This window comes from Callorhinus ursinus, unplaced genomic scaffold (assembly GCF_003265705.2).
Source record: "Callorhinus ursinus isolate GAN/ISIS: 27379988/994484 unplaced genomic scaffold, GSC_fseal_2.0 scaffold23, whole genome shotgun sequence".
Lineage (NCBI taxonomy): Eukaryota > Metazoa > Chordata > Mammalia > Carnivora > Otariidae > Callorhinus > Callorhinus ursinus.
Window position 1 is genome coordinate 5854683 of NW_027397085.1, and position 14957 is coordinate 5869639.

Consider the following 14957-nt stretch of genomic DNA (forward strand, 5'->3'; position numbering starts at 1 on the left):
AGGAATGGGGGTCTCATAGACTGCATTTTTAACTTATTTGGTCAAAGAATCCTTATTTTTCAAAGCATCTCCCAAGATTGGGGTTTTGAACAATGCTCTTCAGGAAATCCTAGAATAGGAAATCAAATAGGAACAAAGAAGGCAAGGGACAAAAGAGTCGGCTGGTGGATTAATACTAATAATTAGCTTATTCATTTGAGCAAATTAAAAATGAGAAGACTTTTTGGCCATTTCGTTCACTTGGAGTAACTTCCCATCATTCTGGGAGTATGATTACAGTTACGAAACTATGGAAACATAATTGGCTCGCAGACAATAATGACACCATTTATCGCACTAACGGGGACAGTAAAGCCCATCTCCAGGATAACACTCTCATCTTTTAATCTATGGCAGCTGCAGATACAAGCTTAGGGCCTCCCACTCCACTCACTGCCCCTGGAGGAACACAAAAACATGATCTCTTAAAAATCTTCTAGTAGGTCACCAAGGGAAAGTTCCCCTTTGGGGTTTAAAGAAGAAGGAGGGGGAAGCCGACTTTGACATTCAAAATGCTTTGTTTTTCCAGTTGAGTTGCCTACAGCTTTATGAATGGACAAAAACGGAGCAGTTCCACTTTAGTTGAATACTGCCCTCTGCTGGAACCTGCGAACAGTTTCTAATATGTCCCCCAAGAATATACAAATCAAAGCATTGCCTAGAAGGTCTATACAGTACATTACACACTAATGATTTGAAGTTAGAGCACTTGAGTTTCTATCTTTTGCTCCCTGCTTGCATGACCACAGGTGTATTACCTTGGCTGCTCTTAGACCCAACAAACTCAACCCATCTAAAATGGGGTACAATTTTTGTCATGATCCTGCTTCCTAGAAGGTCTAACCCAGTTAGGAACACACAAGGACTGGAGGAATCGCCCTTCTCCCTCACCATTGACACCCACCTGACATCTTCCACCTTCAGGGCAGTACCCATCTGTCCCCACCTCTCCACAATCATTACACTGCTGTGGTGCAAACCGTCTTCTGTATTACTTATAGCAATGCCCCCCCCCTCCCCCCCCACCCCCGCTGAACCCTCCAATGCACTCTCCAAATCCTCACAGCGACCTTTTGAAAGTAATAATCTAACCTAATTTGCTTCAAATTAGTTGTCAGGGTGGAGTTCCAATTCCTTGCCTTGTGTACAAGCCAGGTCAATATGCCTCCCTCTCAAGCCTGTGTTACTAACAACACACACATGCCCTCCCCACCCACACACACACACGCCCCACACCCCCCTAATCAACAGGACTACAAAATGATCTGCATTTCCCTCAATTCACCATGTGATTCAGAACTCTGAATTGCATACATTTCCTTGTCTGGAATTTCTTTCCCTCCATTTGATCACAGCTCCAGGGTCACCTCTTCCAGGAAGCTTTCCCTGACCACTCCACCACAAGCCATAGATTTCTCACAGCATTATTTGCAGATGACTCCTATTGCACTTATCATAATGTGCTGCGGCAGCTTATTTTTCTGCCCCAACCCCAACTGTAGCCCCTTAAGGGCAAGAATTTAAACACTTATTCAGACCCTACTTTGTTCTAAATTAAAGGTGAATTAGAAGGGAAGAAAATATACAAGTAGAAATCACAAGAAAAAAAGCAAGGATGAGAGCTTCATAAATAAGGGTCACACAAAAATGCAGTTAGCAGTATACTACACATTTCCAGGCCAGAAACTTAGCACCAAGTTTTTGTTTTTGTCAACCAGCTACAAGAAAAACACCTTGTAAGTTATAGGTAGAGCAATAAAAGCGAGCCAAATGTTCAGGAGAAGCCAGTATTCCTGACATGAAACCAGAAAGAGGTTCCTCCTACAGGTCTTCAGGAGAAAGCATAAAGCGACCCAAGGCCTCCTTAGGCAGGCAGGACCTGCTGCCCGCTCAGAGCCTCCAGCACATCATCTACAGAACACAGATGTGAAGGCAACTCCACGGGGGCCCAAGCAGGTCCAGCTTGAACAGCAAGCCCAGCTGCTGAGCTTAACCCAGGAGCGTGTGCGCTTAACCCAGGAGCGTGTGCAATATGGATGGGCCTCACAGACTTCCAACAACTTGCTACAAACCTTCCTTATCCAAGACTACTTTTTAACAAACATGGGGGCCAAGAGTTTAAGACTTTACTACCTGACAAATAAGTGAAATGCAACTCAGTCTATGTTGCCAAATACAAGCAGAACCAAAACTATTCACCAGCAGTCAACTTTGGTGGCTTCCGGGCAAGGGTCTTATCCTATCTTTTCTCCCTAACCCCAGCATCCAGCATGGTGGTTCTCAGCCCTATCAGACTACTGTCCCTTTACACATAACAGATGTTTTGTAATGTCCCTTCACTCTCCTGAAATTGGATAATGTAACCATGCCTTATTATGGATAACCTTATCCTCACGCATAATTTCAAAAAATAAAAAATATTCTAAAATATAAAGGAAAAGGAAAGAATTGATAATCAGATAATATGTATTTCAATATATAAATCGTTTGCCCTACCTTACAAGACATAATGACGAAGTCAGATTCCTACAACTACTAAGATTTGGGATAAAAACGAAAAACAAAACATGAAATCAGAATCTGTTCAAGAAGTCAGGACTATTTAAGAAAAAAGGTAAGAATGCTCCCCAGAATCAAAACTTGTGTCGATCACGAAGACTTGCTAACAGATCGACTTATTTGCATATGGAAAAAGGGGGAAAAAAACCTGAAATGAAATGAAGTAGAAGCATGTATGCCCAGATAAACTGCCACACTGGAGAAAATAAAGAAGAGTATAAGATTCCTGCAGGTGCATTATTTTTTTAAAGATTTTTTTAAATTTACTTATTTGGCAGAGAGAGAGAACACAAGCAGGGGGAGTGGCAGGCAGAGGGAGAAGCAGGCTCCCTGCAGAGCAGGGAGCCTGATGCAGGACTCGATCCCAGGATCCTGGGATCATGCCCTGAGCCGAAGGCAGATGCTTAACCAACTGAGCCACCCAGGTGCCCCTCAATAATGCATTATTAAGAATATACCTCTTGCTGTGGACTCCCACAGGTAGATACATAGGACTGTCAACAGCTGTGCGGGACAACCTGGATTGGGTATGACTGTCTGCACCCTAAGGTGCAGAGATTCCTGTACCCTGAGGAACATCCAGCATCCCCTGCCTTCAGCCCTGCATGCCAGTGGTCATCTCCATCCCCTTTAAGACTGACTAGCCCAGGGCAGAGCAGGGCTCCACAAAGGTGGAACAAGCTGAGAGACCAGGGACTGATGAAGGACAGCCTAGAAGGAACACACCAAACTTGAACATGAGGAGAATACACTGAATCAGGAGAGTACCCTTAAGCTCAGGATGGTGGCAGAAGCTGGCCCAGGGCCTGGCCAAGAGCACTCCGTAAATGCTAATTGAATAAAAAGTGAAAGCGGATTACATTGTTTGACACTGTCAGAGGAACCAGCGTCCTTGTGTCCAACAACCCTGATCCTGTCTGTGAGGCCCTCGGTCCCTGCTACGCTTCACTACCTACTTCAACCACCAGTTAACTTGTTAGTCCTGAGCACTTTCTGGGTTCCTCAGTGCGGGGAAGGAGCTTGGGTACCTTCTTCAGTTTCTGCAGCACTGGATGGCATGTCTTGTCTTTCCTCTGGCCTGGCTTCTTGATCTTCAAGAACCTAAGGGGGAAAAAAAAATCAATGAAAGCATCGGAGGCTTCAGATATGCAACAAGGAGATGGAAATCACAAACACGGGTCTGGGAGCTGGGACAGGCCAGACAGTCTGGAGAGGTCTGGAAAGACAGGGCAGGTGAAGTTGCTTGGAGTACACTCAGGCAGCACTCCAGGAAGAGGAAGAGACACTGGGGGAACCAAGAGGCATGGGTGGCAAACCTCCCTGCCACGAATCTTCTACTTTCCCACATCACAACCAGAAGGTCCTCAGGAACATAATGCATGAACCAAAAAGGGGACAGAAGAACAGAAAATCTTGAAACTGTAAACAAGAGTCATTGTTTCTGCAGGTGCCCATCCTGAGAAACCCCTCCCCATGCCATAGAACACAGGGGTCCGGGGGGGCAGGACCCCCATCACAGGGAGGACCCAGGATGTGCATGGGCCTTGCTCTGCAAGCCAGCGTATGCTGGTGCAGGCTGCCCTGGCTGAGAGCAAGCTGGGGGCCTCAGAGAAAAAGTACCCTCCTGGAGCTCTCTGCATTTTCTTTTCAAATGGTTACTGCCCGGCTGGTGAACGATGAAGAGCCACAGAATTATATATTGATGTGCCAAACGGTGAAACAGCCCAAGACGGCATCCGCACATGTTCCTAAACAAGCACCTGGGCACACTTGGGCATGCAGCCCAGCAAATGGCCCAGACCCCTGAACCCTCATGGGCATGTTATTAATTAAACTCATTGTATCAAGCGCCTTGCTCTTGACCATTTCAGAACAACATCCTGAGGCCAGATAACAAGTGACAAAAAACCATGAAAGTATACACAGTTAACCAAACCATAAAAAGGGGCAAGAAACAAGAAGTGCCCACTCACCTACCCTCTGTAGCTGTTAACTCCCACCCGCCTTACCCCCCAAGAGGCAGTATTGTCTCTTCGAGGACCCATCATGGAATTACAGGATTACAGGGTGGAATAGACCAGGTACGTCCTGGGAGACGCTAAGGAAGATGGGAGCCTGAGTGCCTAGAGTCCTAAGAGGTCTCACCACGCAGGCTTAAGGCCCAACAGAAGCGGCCCACGTGATTACCTGGGGTCAGCAGTAACCCTGACACCCTAGTCTTTTGGGGAGGGTAACTGCCCAGGCTACCTGAAAAGGGCATCAGGGAATGCTGCTTCCTGATTACAAAACAAAAATGAAATAGGAAAATACTTTTTTTTTTGTAAATGGGGTGTATTAAAACAATTTTTATTCCTTTTTTTTAAAAAGATTTTACTTATTTATTTGACAGAGAGAGTGAGCGAGAGAGGAAACACAAGCAGGGGGAGTGGGAGAGGGAGAAGCAGGCTTCTCGCGGAGCAGGGAGCGCTATGCAGGGCTCAATCCCAGGACCCTGGGATCATGACCTGAGCTGAAGGCAGACGCTTAACCGACTGAGCCACCCAGGCGCCCCAAAACAATTTTTATTCTTTTGAGTAAATTTGGATGCGATTGTAGGACACTTAAATTTCCTAGTTGCCTTATTAATTTTAGCCAAGTTCTAGAACTAAATTCTCAACATTCTGATTAACAGGAAAACCTGTTACGAGGAGAGAACTAAAACAAGATTGAAAAATGTAGCTAAGGGGATGTCTGGGTGGCTCAGTTGGTTAAGCATCTGCCTTCCGGCTCAGGTCATGATCCCGGGGTCCTGGGATCGAGTCCCGTATCGGTTCCTTGCTCAGCAGGGAGCCTGCTTCTCCCTCTGTCAGCTCTGCCAGCCACTCCCCCTGCTTGTGCTCTCTCTCTGACAAATAAATAAATAAAATCTTAAAAAAAAAAAAGGTGCTATCCCCCAAAACACAGTTCCCAAAATAATGAATTTACAGTCTGTACTCTCAAGGAGTATGAGTTATTATATACCAGAATGAAGAGACACACACACCTTGAGGAGAAAGGCTCTGTCCCAAAAGTATTTCCTGAAGAGTTTAATATCTGCCTCCAACAAATGCTCGGCTGTGTGGTTCAGTGTTAGGGTCAGTGTCTCTGATGAGTGAATATACTTGAGGAAAGCTTGTTCGCTGAGCTGCACTCGGGAGAAGCCTGGAGAATGTCTGCCCTGGAAACTGAAATGTCACAAATCAAAACCACTGGCAGTTTCGAAGACATCAACCCCAAGATCCCACTACCCTCACTGCCCCCATTATTACCAATCCAACTGGCAAAACGATCCATGAAAGCCATGTACTGACAATAAGTATGTAAGATCATGTAAACAGATGCTAATAAAGCCACCTTCTTCTGCCTAGACAAGATGCCAGTTGAGAAGCTATTCACATACACTACATACTTTACCATTATTTGTAGAACTAATGAAACTACTGACTTTTAAACATAGTATTTTACCTCAATATTTGATTCTCTTTTTAATTCAAAAAGATGCCTCTTGCTTTAACGGGGTCACATGTGGTAGAACAAATTAGCTGGCAGCCAACAGCTTATTAGGTGATTACAGTGGAAAACAGATATGATCTCCAGGGAGCACAGTGAGGTTTGGATGTTACAAACAAGTGGGATATTCATAGCACACTGGTCCACTGTTGTAAATCATTTTGTCATGCAAATTAAAACATGCATACATTTGATCTTGTTGTATTCTTGAAAACATCCATAAACAAAGAAACAACATTCCCAAACTAAATTCTTAAAAATAAACTTACTTTCTGTTCTGTTTTGGCCAACAACAATTGCACATTTATTAGCTATATGTAGGCTTCACAGTTAGTATAATATTCTGGATGGTTCCCAAGGTCATGCAATTGCAACAGTGAAAGAGCATCAGGAGGAAAATGCTAGTGCTTCCAGAGAGCAGCCCACCTCAGCATGTTGTCTCAACCCCACAACTGCATCCAGATTCTTCACTTCACAGAGCTAGCTCTATGGCTCTTTCCTCTTCTTACATGACCCCATTTGATTAATGAATGTACACTTCACGAATATATAACATACTTTTAATCAAATAAATGCTATCTCCATTGATTGGAACAATAGAGAGAGATCCTTGTACTCTTAAGATTTGGGGCATCTCCCCACACTCCTGATATTAATTACTAGAATCTTCTAGAAAACAACTCCCCATGCTAACATGCCACTGAAATAAATGGACTCTGAGCCTGAGCCAAAAGACGGTTATTAATTTAGAAAATGGAAGCTTCACCATATACTCAGAATTTAGCTGACAGTCTACTTCTAATACCATCCATGAATAGATCTGTTAGATGTGCAAACTTTTAAGGCACATATTATCATCTTCCAGTCCTAGTATAAAGGTACTAAGGTACTATGTTTATTACTAAGGTACCAAGCTACCCAAGATGAAGTCAGCCAGGACTTTGATCTAACAATGAACCATCCACAATGACTACGTCAATGAGTAACATCGGCCTTGGCGTTTTGGGCAAAGCAAGTGGGGTCATGTTAGAGCCAAGAAAAAGATAAATCCTTCTGATGGGCTTTTCCCTTGGTTGGTGGTCATGTGACCAAAGTAGAAGAAAAACAGAAAGTTCTAACTTCTACTCCAATATCCATTTATGTACCATAAAACCATAAATTAATTACATTGAGTTTCATGAGTCAAACAAGAAAAACCAGTCCATCAAGACACACCATATAATAATACTCTGATGATATTTAATATTTATGTAGTACTTTGTAATTTTCAAGGTACTTTCTCATTTATTTTTAACACCTGTTAAGTCAAGGAAATCTATATATGAATCACCTTTTCATAAGAATGACGAATCTGAACCATTCTAAGTAATAAACCACACATTCCTCATTCATTAAAAATGCTGATAATCATCATGAACACAGCAAACTTCACAGTTCCTTTATTATTTCCTTTACATTATTTCACTAGATCCTAATAACCACATCGTATCTTAGGGTTTGTCTGTTATTGATTCAACAAAAATTTATATTCTTTCAATGAGTGTTATAGGCTGAAACTGTACTAGAAATATTGCAGTAGGTAAACAAATACTTTCAGCCCTCAAGTGATACAGGATGGAGACCTAGGTAACAAATGATGACTATATTTAAAATGATAAATTATGATTGATATTGTGAATTAGTAATTTTAATCACCATATTGTAAATTAATCATAATCATTAAAGACCCTAACATGGATGGCTTTCTGAAGCACTCTTATTTAAGGTGGCACCTGAAATATAAGTAGGGGTTAGGGTAGTATTTCCCAACATTTTTCTTCCCGACAGTCCCCTACGAAGCCCTTCAAGACATTTTTTTCCCTAACTCCCCCTCCACGAAATGCTGATACCAAATATATCTGTATAATCTGCTCATGTACTCTGTACTTTATACATGAAAACTAATGGTAAAACAGAAACCAACATTAACTTGTGGTCTGGTTATTTCAATTCTTCCACAGTACTTGGAACACTTTATAGGAACAGATCAAGAGTGAATCAATCCATCAAGTAGCCAAACTCACTGTGTGATGTCTTCAACCAGCTTGGAGTGTCCGGCTCGTAAAGCTAAGTCTAATGGTGTGGCACCTTCTTTGTTGCATAAAGACAAAGCCTGAACTCCCCCAGGGAGGCACAACAGGAAATGAGAGAGCTTAGGTAAGCCCCATCTCATAGCCAGGTGTAGAAGAGACTCTCTGCATAAAGAAACTGAAAATAAAAACAAACTGTATTAGTTCCTTCATTTACAAACTTTGTCTTATATGTTTTATCTATAATACCACAGATTTAGAAACAATAAGAATGTCAGAACTGGAAGGAGCCATCAAAAGCATCTAATCCAAACACCTTATTTTAAGTAGGTGTTTAACGTGGGGTTTGAACTCACAACCCCGAGATCAAGACCTGAACTGAGTGAGATCAAGGGACGGACACTCAAATGATGGAGCCACCCAGGTGCCCCTGTTTTACTGCTGTGGACACGCTGAGTGATTTGTCCAAATGTAGGTAGCCAGGAGGTGCTGGAGCCGGGTCTGCCCATCGCTGGTACAGTGCTCTTTCTACTCACTACAGCACACATTCACATCGCCTTTCACTTGTGCAGTGAAGCCGGCCCGGAAAAACAAGCACTAGGAGCACACCATCCTTTAGAAACACATCCAGCTGCCCTTGAAGGATATGCTGCTACTTCAGGAGGGCAGTCTCTCAGAGGCCACAACCGTAAGCAAGTGCCTGTTTCCCTTCTTTAGCTGCAGAGGTGCTCCTCCCCTGATGAGAAGCTAGGGCAAAAATGGGTTTCCCGGCGCCTGGGTGGTTCAGTTGGTTAAGCGACTGCCTTCGGCTCAGGTCATGATCCTGGAGTCCCTGGATCGAGTCCCACATCGGGCTCCCTGCTCAGCGGGGAGTCTGCTTCTCCCTCTGACCTCCCACCTCATGTGCTCTTTCTCCCTCTCATTCTCTCTCTCTCAAATAAATAAATCTAAAAAAAAAAAAAGTTATTTAAAAAAAAAAAGAAAGAAATGGGTTTCCCATGTCCAGAAAACTTGAGACCATGGTCATTCTCCAACTTCACGGAGGTGCTCTAGTGCATCTATTAGATTCCTTGGATTATTTCAGGGCTGGCAAACCCCCTTAGTGCTTTGCTTCAACAACTCAGCTTGGGCCTCTTCACATGGCCCTTGGTTAATCTGTGTATCTGAGTTTTCACAGTGGTGTTTGCAACTTTTACATTATGGACTTTATCATTGTAGAGGCTGAGGGGTTTTATTATTCTCAACACCTAACATTGTATCTGACAAACTGAAGTCATCCAGTATTTGTGGAGTTGAATGGCAACTGTTAAAATATCCATTATTTGTGTATGTTCAAATTGCCTTATTTGCACATAGCTTGTACAACTGTATTTCTAATACAATACTCAGTGCCTGGAACACAGCTGGCTCATGAAAAATATTACACTGGAAATATGGAAAAGAATAAATTTGTTTACATTAAAAAAAGGTGGGTCCATGAACTCCCTAGACATCAAGACATACCTTAAAACAAATCTTTTTTTTTTTAAAGATTTTATTTATTTATTTGAGAGAGAGAGAGAGAGAGAGAATGAGAGACAGAGAGCACGAGAGGGAAGAGGGTCAGAGGGAGAAGCAGACCCCCTGCTGACCAGGGAGCCCGATGCGGGACTCGATCCCGGAACTCCAGGATCATGACCTGAGCCGAAGGCAGTCGCTTAACCAACTGAGCCACCCAGGCGCCCCCCTTAAAACAAATCTTACCTTCACAAACTAAACCTGAAAATCCTAACACTCAAGATCTGCTGGAATGCATGCAGTGAGAATGTGAATTGCATATACCCTCAAGTTAAATAATGTTATTGGCTGCAGCTGTAATGGGAAAGATGTCTAGAGCACACAATATTGCACTGTAGGAAAAGCCAGAGGGGAGAGACCCCTTCCGTCTTCTACCCCAATATAGTGCCCGGCACATGTATGTGTCTAAAAATACCTGCATATTGAATGAATGAATGAATGAATGAATGAATGAATATATATATATATGACCAAGGGGGCTCTTCCCCTGATAAGTACCCATGAAAGTGAGCTTTAGGGATATGACTGCAGCTGCTATTTGGAGCATCTGTCATTCTTAGTTCCATCTCTGATACCTCGACTAAAATCTGTGAACAAAAGCTACTTACTCTCTCAGAGTTTGGACACTGAGGACAAAAACTAACTCCTTCTCCACACAGTTGGCAGTCTGCATTAACTTTTACTTTTCCACTGTCTTCATTAACATAACTTCACTACTCCAGGAGACGCTACCCAGGGCAAATGATAGTCTGTTCTTCATTCCTTCAAGACCCATCAATTTTTCTGTAAAAAGCACCCTTTTAAGCCCTAAAACCAATCTTTACTATACCATGATCCTTATCCAATCCTAATCCAACTCCCTGCATTACGCATGACCCATCCTCTGCGTTAGAAGACCATCATTAAACCAACCTTCAGGTTCTCAGTAAATTCCAACCTTGCCCTCTCCAGGAAGAGGCTGCTGAGGCTCCATGGAGGCGGTCTCCCTTACTGGGCTAGGCAGTTAGCTCAGCTTTGTCTCACCAGCAGACTGTGGGGATGCTATTTGGGGAGCCAGCATCCAACAACACTCTAATTTGAAACAATCAGAAGGAAATACTCCACTGCACAAACGCAGAAGAAAATTGCTTAGCTTACATTTTTAGTGGTTTATACTATTTTTTTTTATCCAGATCAAGAACGTGAAGTCTTATATTTCAAATATGTAAATAAGCCCTCTCATGAAATACCACCAACTTCACTGTGCATTTGCTCCATCACCTGTCTGTGTGACACAGCACAGACCCCCTGCCCCCCATCACATGACATCTGATAATGCCAAAACATCTAAAAACAAAGCAGTGCACACCTGCCAGGTATCTGTTTAATATACCTGATATCGTCAAAAGGCTATTGAGGAACTTATCTTTATTTTACCCTTTAAGTTTTTGACCTTTAAACTCATTTTATTAGAAGGTAGGGTTTTCATTCTTAACAGGCATGTTTGAGAACATTTCCATTTTTTTTTCCTTCTTAAATAATAACGAGGAAGGGACTGGTTAGGATCAGGTAACAAAACAAACACAAATGCACAAGTACGCTCCTCAACATGTATTTCAGCATGAGATCATAACCAGCCACCCTTGAATGGAATTTCAAAGTCATAGATCCTAATCTCAATCTGGGAAGAAATACTGCATGGTTATATGGGATACAATTCTCTTCCAAGACGAAGACCAAAAGGGAACAGCTAAATATACTGCATTCCCTTTTGAAAGAAAACCATTGGTCAAGGCAAGTAGAGCATCAACAATTCAAATGGAATGCCTTACACTGTTTGGGGCAGTGCCCCACATACCCTTGACTTTGGGTAGGAGTTCACTCTATTCAACCTGGTTGACCGTGGAGGGGAGTGGGGGCAGAAGTTGCTTCCTCTTCTGGAACACTTTCCAGGCCTGTTCTGCTAGTCCAACCCCCCATTCCCTCCTTGGGCTCCAATCTCACATCTAGTTCACAGGAGAGCACAGCAAACTTGCGAGAAAGAACGGCTCACTGCTGAAACTGTCCCCCTTTCCCTCCCTCCCAATCTACCCACCTCCTGGGAAGGTGGGAAGGCAAGGGGAGAAAGGATCTTCTGATGTTTGAAGGAAACAAATAAGACGCTGACCAAGATGTTTTGAGAGAGAGTCTTCTCACTCAGTATGAAAGTTCGGAGCCCAGAATCAGGCAAATAGCCTGAAATAGGAAACACCATGACATATATAAATAATTCTGCTTGTTATAGAGTTTCAGATTCTTAACAGTGGTCAGGAAAACAAGCTGTGAAAAGGGGTTATACAATCTGGCAGAAGTGGGGGGCGGCGTTTAAAATGTATTTTTAACCAAATAAATATGTCTCTTCCTGTGTGGCTAATGCCAGGAGTTATGCGAACTAATGTTACTAAAACAGAATTACTTGTAATTGTCCTAATGGCAAACATTAGAAGGTATGACCTGTCACATCCCGCGAGCAAAATCACCCAGACATGAAGAGGAAGTGAGTAGACTGTGCCAGTCAATCAGCATTTCTCATCATGGCACAGAGGGAGGCTCATCGGACCCAGACAGGGAAGGAGGCTCAAAGCCCATGCCTCTTATTCTGCCACACCTCAGTTTCTGCCCCTGGAAAACAAGGCAGTCACATCAAAGACCCAAGGTCCTGAGAGTATTCATCCCAGCCCTGACTTACTGAGGATCAAGGATCCATGAAATACAGCGCACACCAAGGGACCTCCCATAGTGTTCGAGCACAGGACCCGAAACAGCTGGTGCAGCTGTTGCTAAAGGAAAATGATTTTATACACTGTTCAGTCCAAATTCAGGATCATCATAGCTTCACAAGGTCTGGAGATAGCAGAAGATTGAAAAATAAATTATCAAGTCCTCAGGAACTCACAGTCACTGCTACAGGAAATGTAAATCGGCATAACCACTTTGGAAAATACGTTGCCATCATCGAATAAATTTGAAAAAACTGAAGTCTTCACTGATTGAGCATTTCCATTCCTACACAGAAATCCTAGTGAGCACTATGCTTTGTATGCTGCAGCAAGCACACATAAAAATGTAAAATTGTCCAAAAACAGAAGTGATCTCAACATCCACCAACAATAGAATAAACTGCAGTATAATCACCTCATATCCTAACAACAATAAAAATTACAGACTTGGGGCGCCTGGGTGGCTCAGTCGTTAAGTGTCTGCCTTCAGCTCAGGTCATGATCCCAGGGTCCTGGAATCGAGCCCCACATCGGGCTCCCTGCTCCACAGGAAGCCTGCTTCTCCCTCTCCCACTCCCCCTGCTTGTGTTCCCTCTCTTGCTGTGTCTATCTCTGTCAAATAAATAAATAAAATCTTTTTTAAAAAATTACAGACTAATACAGAAAAAAACTAAGAAATATAATGTTGTTGCAGAAAAGTCACAAAAGAGTACACGGAATGTTTTGATTAATATGAAATTTTACAAAGTGAACAACTAAGGCATACTATTTAAGAATACATAGGAAAAGCAAGGAAACAGTTACTCTACAAGTCGGCATCATTTCTCTGGGACAAAGAGGAAACCATGAATGGAGGAGACCGTAGCTACTTCTGGGGTCCAATGGTGCCTATATGTCTCCCCACCCAACACACACAGGAAGCTGTGTTTAAGGCTCTCCCCAGGACAATTATAAAATTTCCAGGGGTGGGACCAAAGCCTTATTTTTTTCTGAAGATTCCCAAGTGATTCTAATACAACGCCAGGGTTAAGATCTGCTCCTTTCTCTAAGTAAGTGGCTAACAAAATACCTATCTATGCTTCCTTTTTATACCACTGTCTTCCCTATCATCTCTTAAGATCTATTAGCTAAAAATTTCACCAATGAATAATAACAAAAAAAAGTTTGACTTTTACAAGTTATTTTTAATCTACAATACTTGCTCCCAAACCAAGATATATCCTTAAACACTGTAAGCAAATTATTAAAGATAAATGTGATAGGGACAATAATCTAGAAGCAAGTGCTTTTAAATGCAGTTTAATTCAGGAGTACTTCTACTTTGTAGGATTTACTAATGGTTCACAACACCTGAGTGGAGCCATTGAAACGTATTCAACACTGTAAGTTTATGAACAAAATATATTGAACTCACATATATCCAAATCATTAAAATAAGTTGTACCCTCCAAACCACATATATATTTATGGAGGTCTCAATTTTTGCGTCTAAGTCATTCAGTAGACAAACACTAAACGAATCTAGTACTATATGCCAGATCCTATGGATACAAAGATGGACATGGTCCCTTGTCTTTGAATATACCATCCTGCCAGCCCACTTTTGTTTGGAAAAAATATCCGACCTGTGAAACCACTGTCTGATGAGTTACATCTCTAGGTGTAGACACAGAGTACAAACAGAAATAAGAAACTATTGGACCTACAACCTCCCTCATGTATCACTGCTTGAAAATTTACACGTTGATACAATGCCACAGTGATGAGGAAAAAGTAAAGAGAATGAAACAAAATATTGCCAAATATTTTATGAAGCACAGAAGAGAATATTTAGCATGAGCATCACATACAATCTTGTATTTTTTCAGGACTCTCAATGAAATGTATTATGTATCATGTATTATGGCATCTTTCATTTAAGTGGTCTAATCAGGGCTTTGGTGTATAAAGAAAATCACCCTTCCTTCTCCTAAGGTCCTCCATGCTGTTCCTTATGTTTCACAAATAAGTGAAACCATATGATAATTGACTTTCTCTGCTTGACTTATTTTACTTAGCAAAATGAAGCGGGGGAATCAGAGGGGGAGATGAACCGTGAGAGACTATGGACTCCGGGAAACAAACTGAGGGTTTTAGAGGGGGGTGGGGGTGGGGGGATGGGTTACCCGGTGATGGGTATTAAGGAGGGCATGCACTGCATGGAGCACTGGGTGTTATACACAAACAGTGAATCATGGAACACTACATCAAAAACTAATGACGTACTGTATGGTAACTAACATAATAAAAAAAATAAATAAATAAAATAAAAAAATCACCCCTCCACCCAGAAGATCAGAGGTTGTTCAGTCCAGAACAGGAACTGCAAATATAAACAGGTTCATAAGAAAGATACTGAAACAGAACACCCAAAGGAACACAATACCAACATAGCAGGCATGGCTTTAAAGGGAGTAGAGAAGTGTAA

General features: G+C 42.3%; 1 protein-coding gene across 6 annotated transcripts in view; it reads right to left on the minus strand.

Moving 5' to 3' along the window:
• ARHGEF28 (Rho guanine nucleotide exchange factor 28) overlaps nucleotides 1-14957 on the minus strand; it is a 324502-nt gene that overhangs the window by 148216 nt on the left and 161329 nt on the right. For all 6 annotated transcript variants that reach the window (XM_073905343.1, XM_073905344.1, XM_073905346.1 and 3 more), the window contains 3 exons: nucleotides 8190-8373; nucleotides 5621-5801; nucleotides 3627-3699 (listed from right to left, as the gene is read on the minus strand). In XM_073905343.1, the coding sequence (XP_073761444.1) occupies nucleotides 3627-3699; nucleotides 5621-5801; nucleotides 8190-8373 (438 nt within the window). The remainder of the gene's footprint in view (nucleotides 1-3626; nucleotides 3700-5620; nucleotides 5802-8189; nucleotides 8374-14957) is intronic.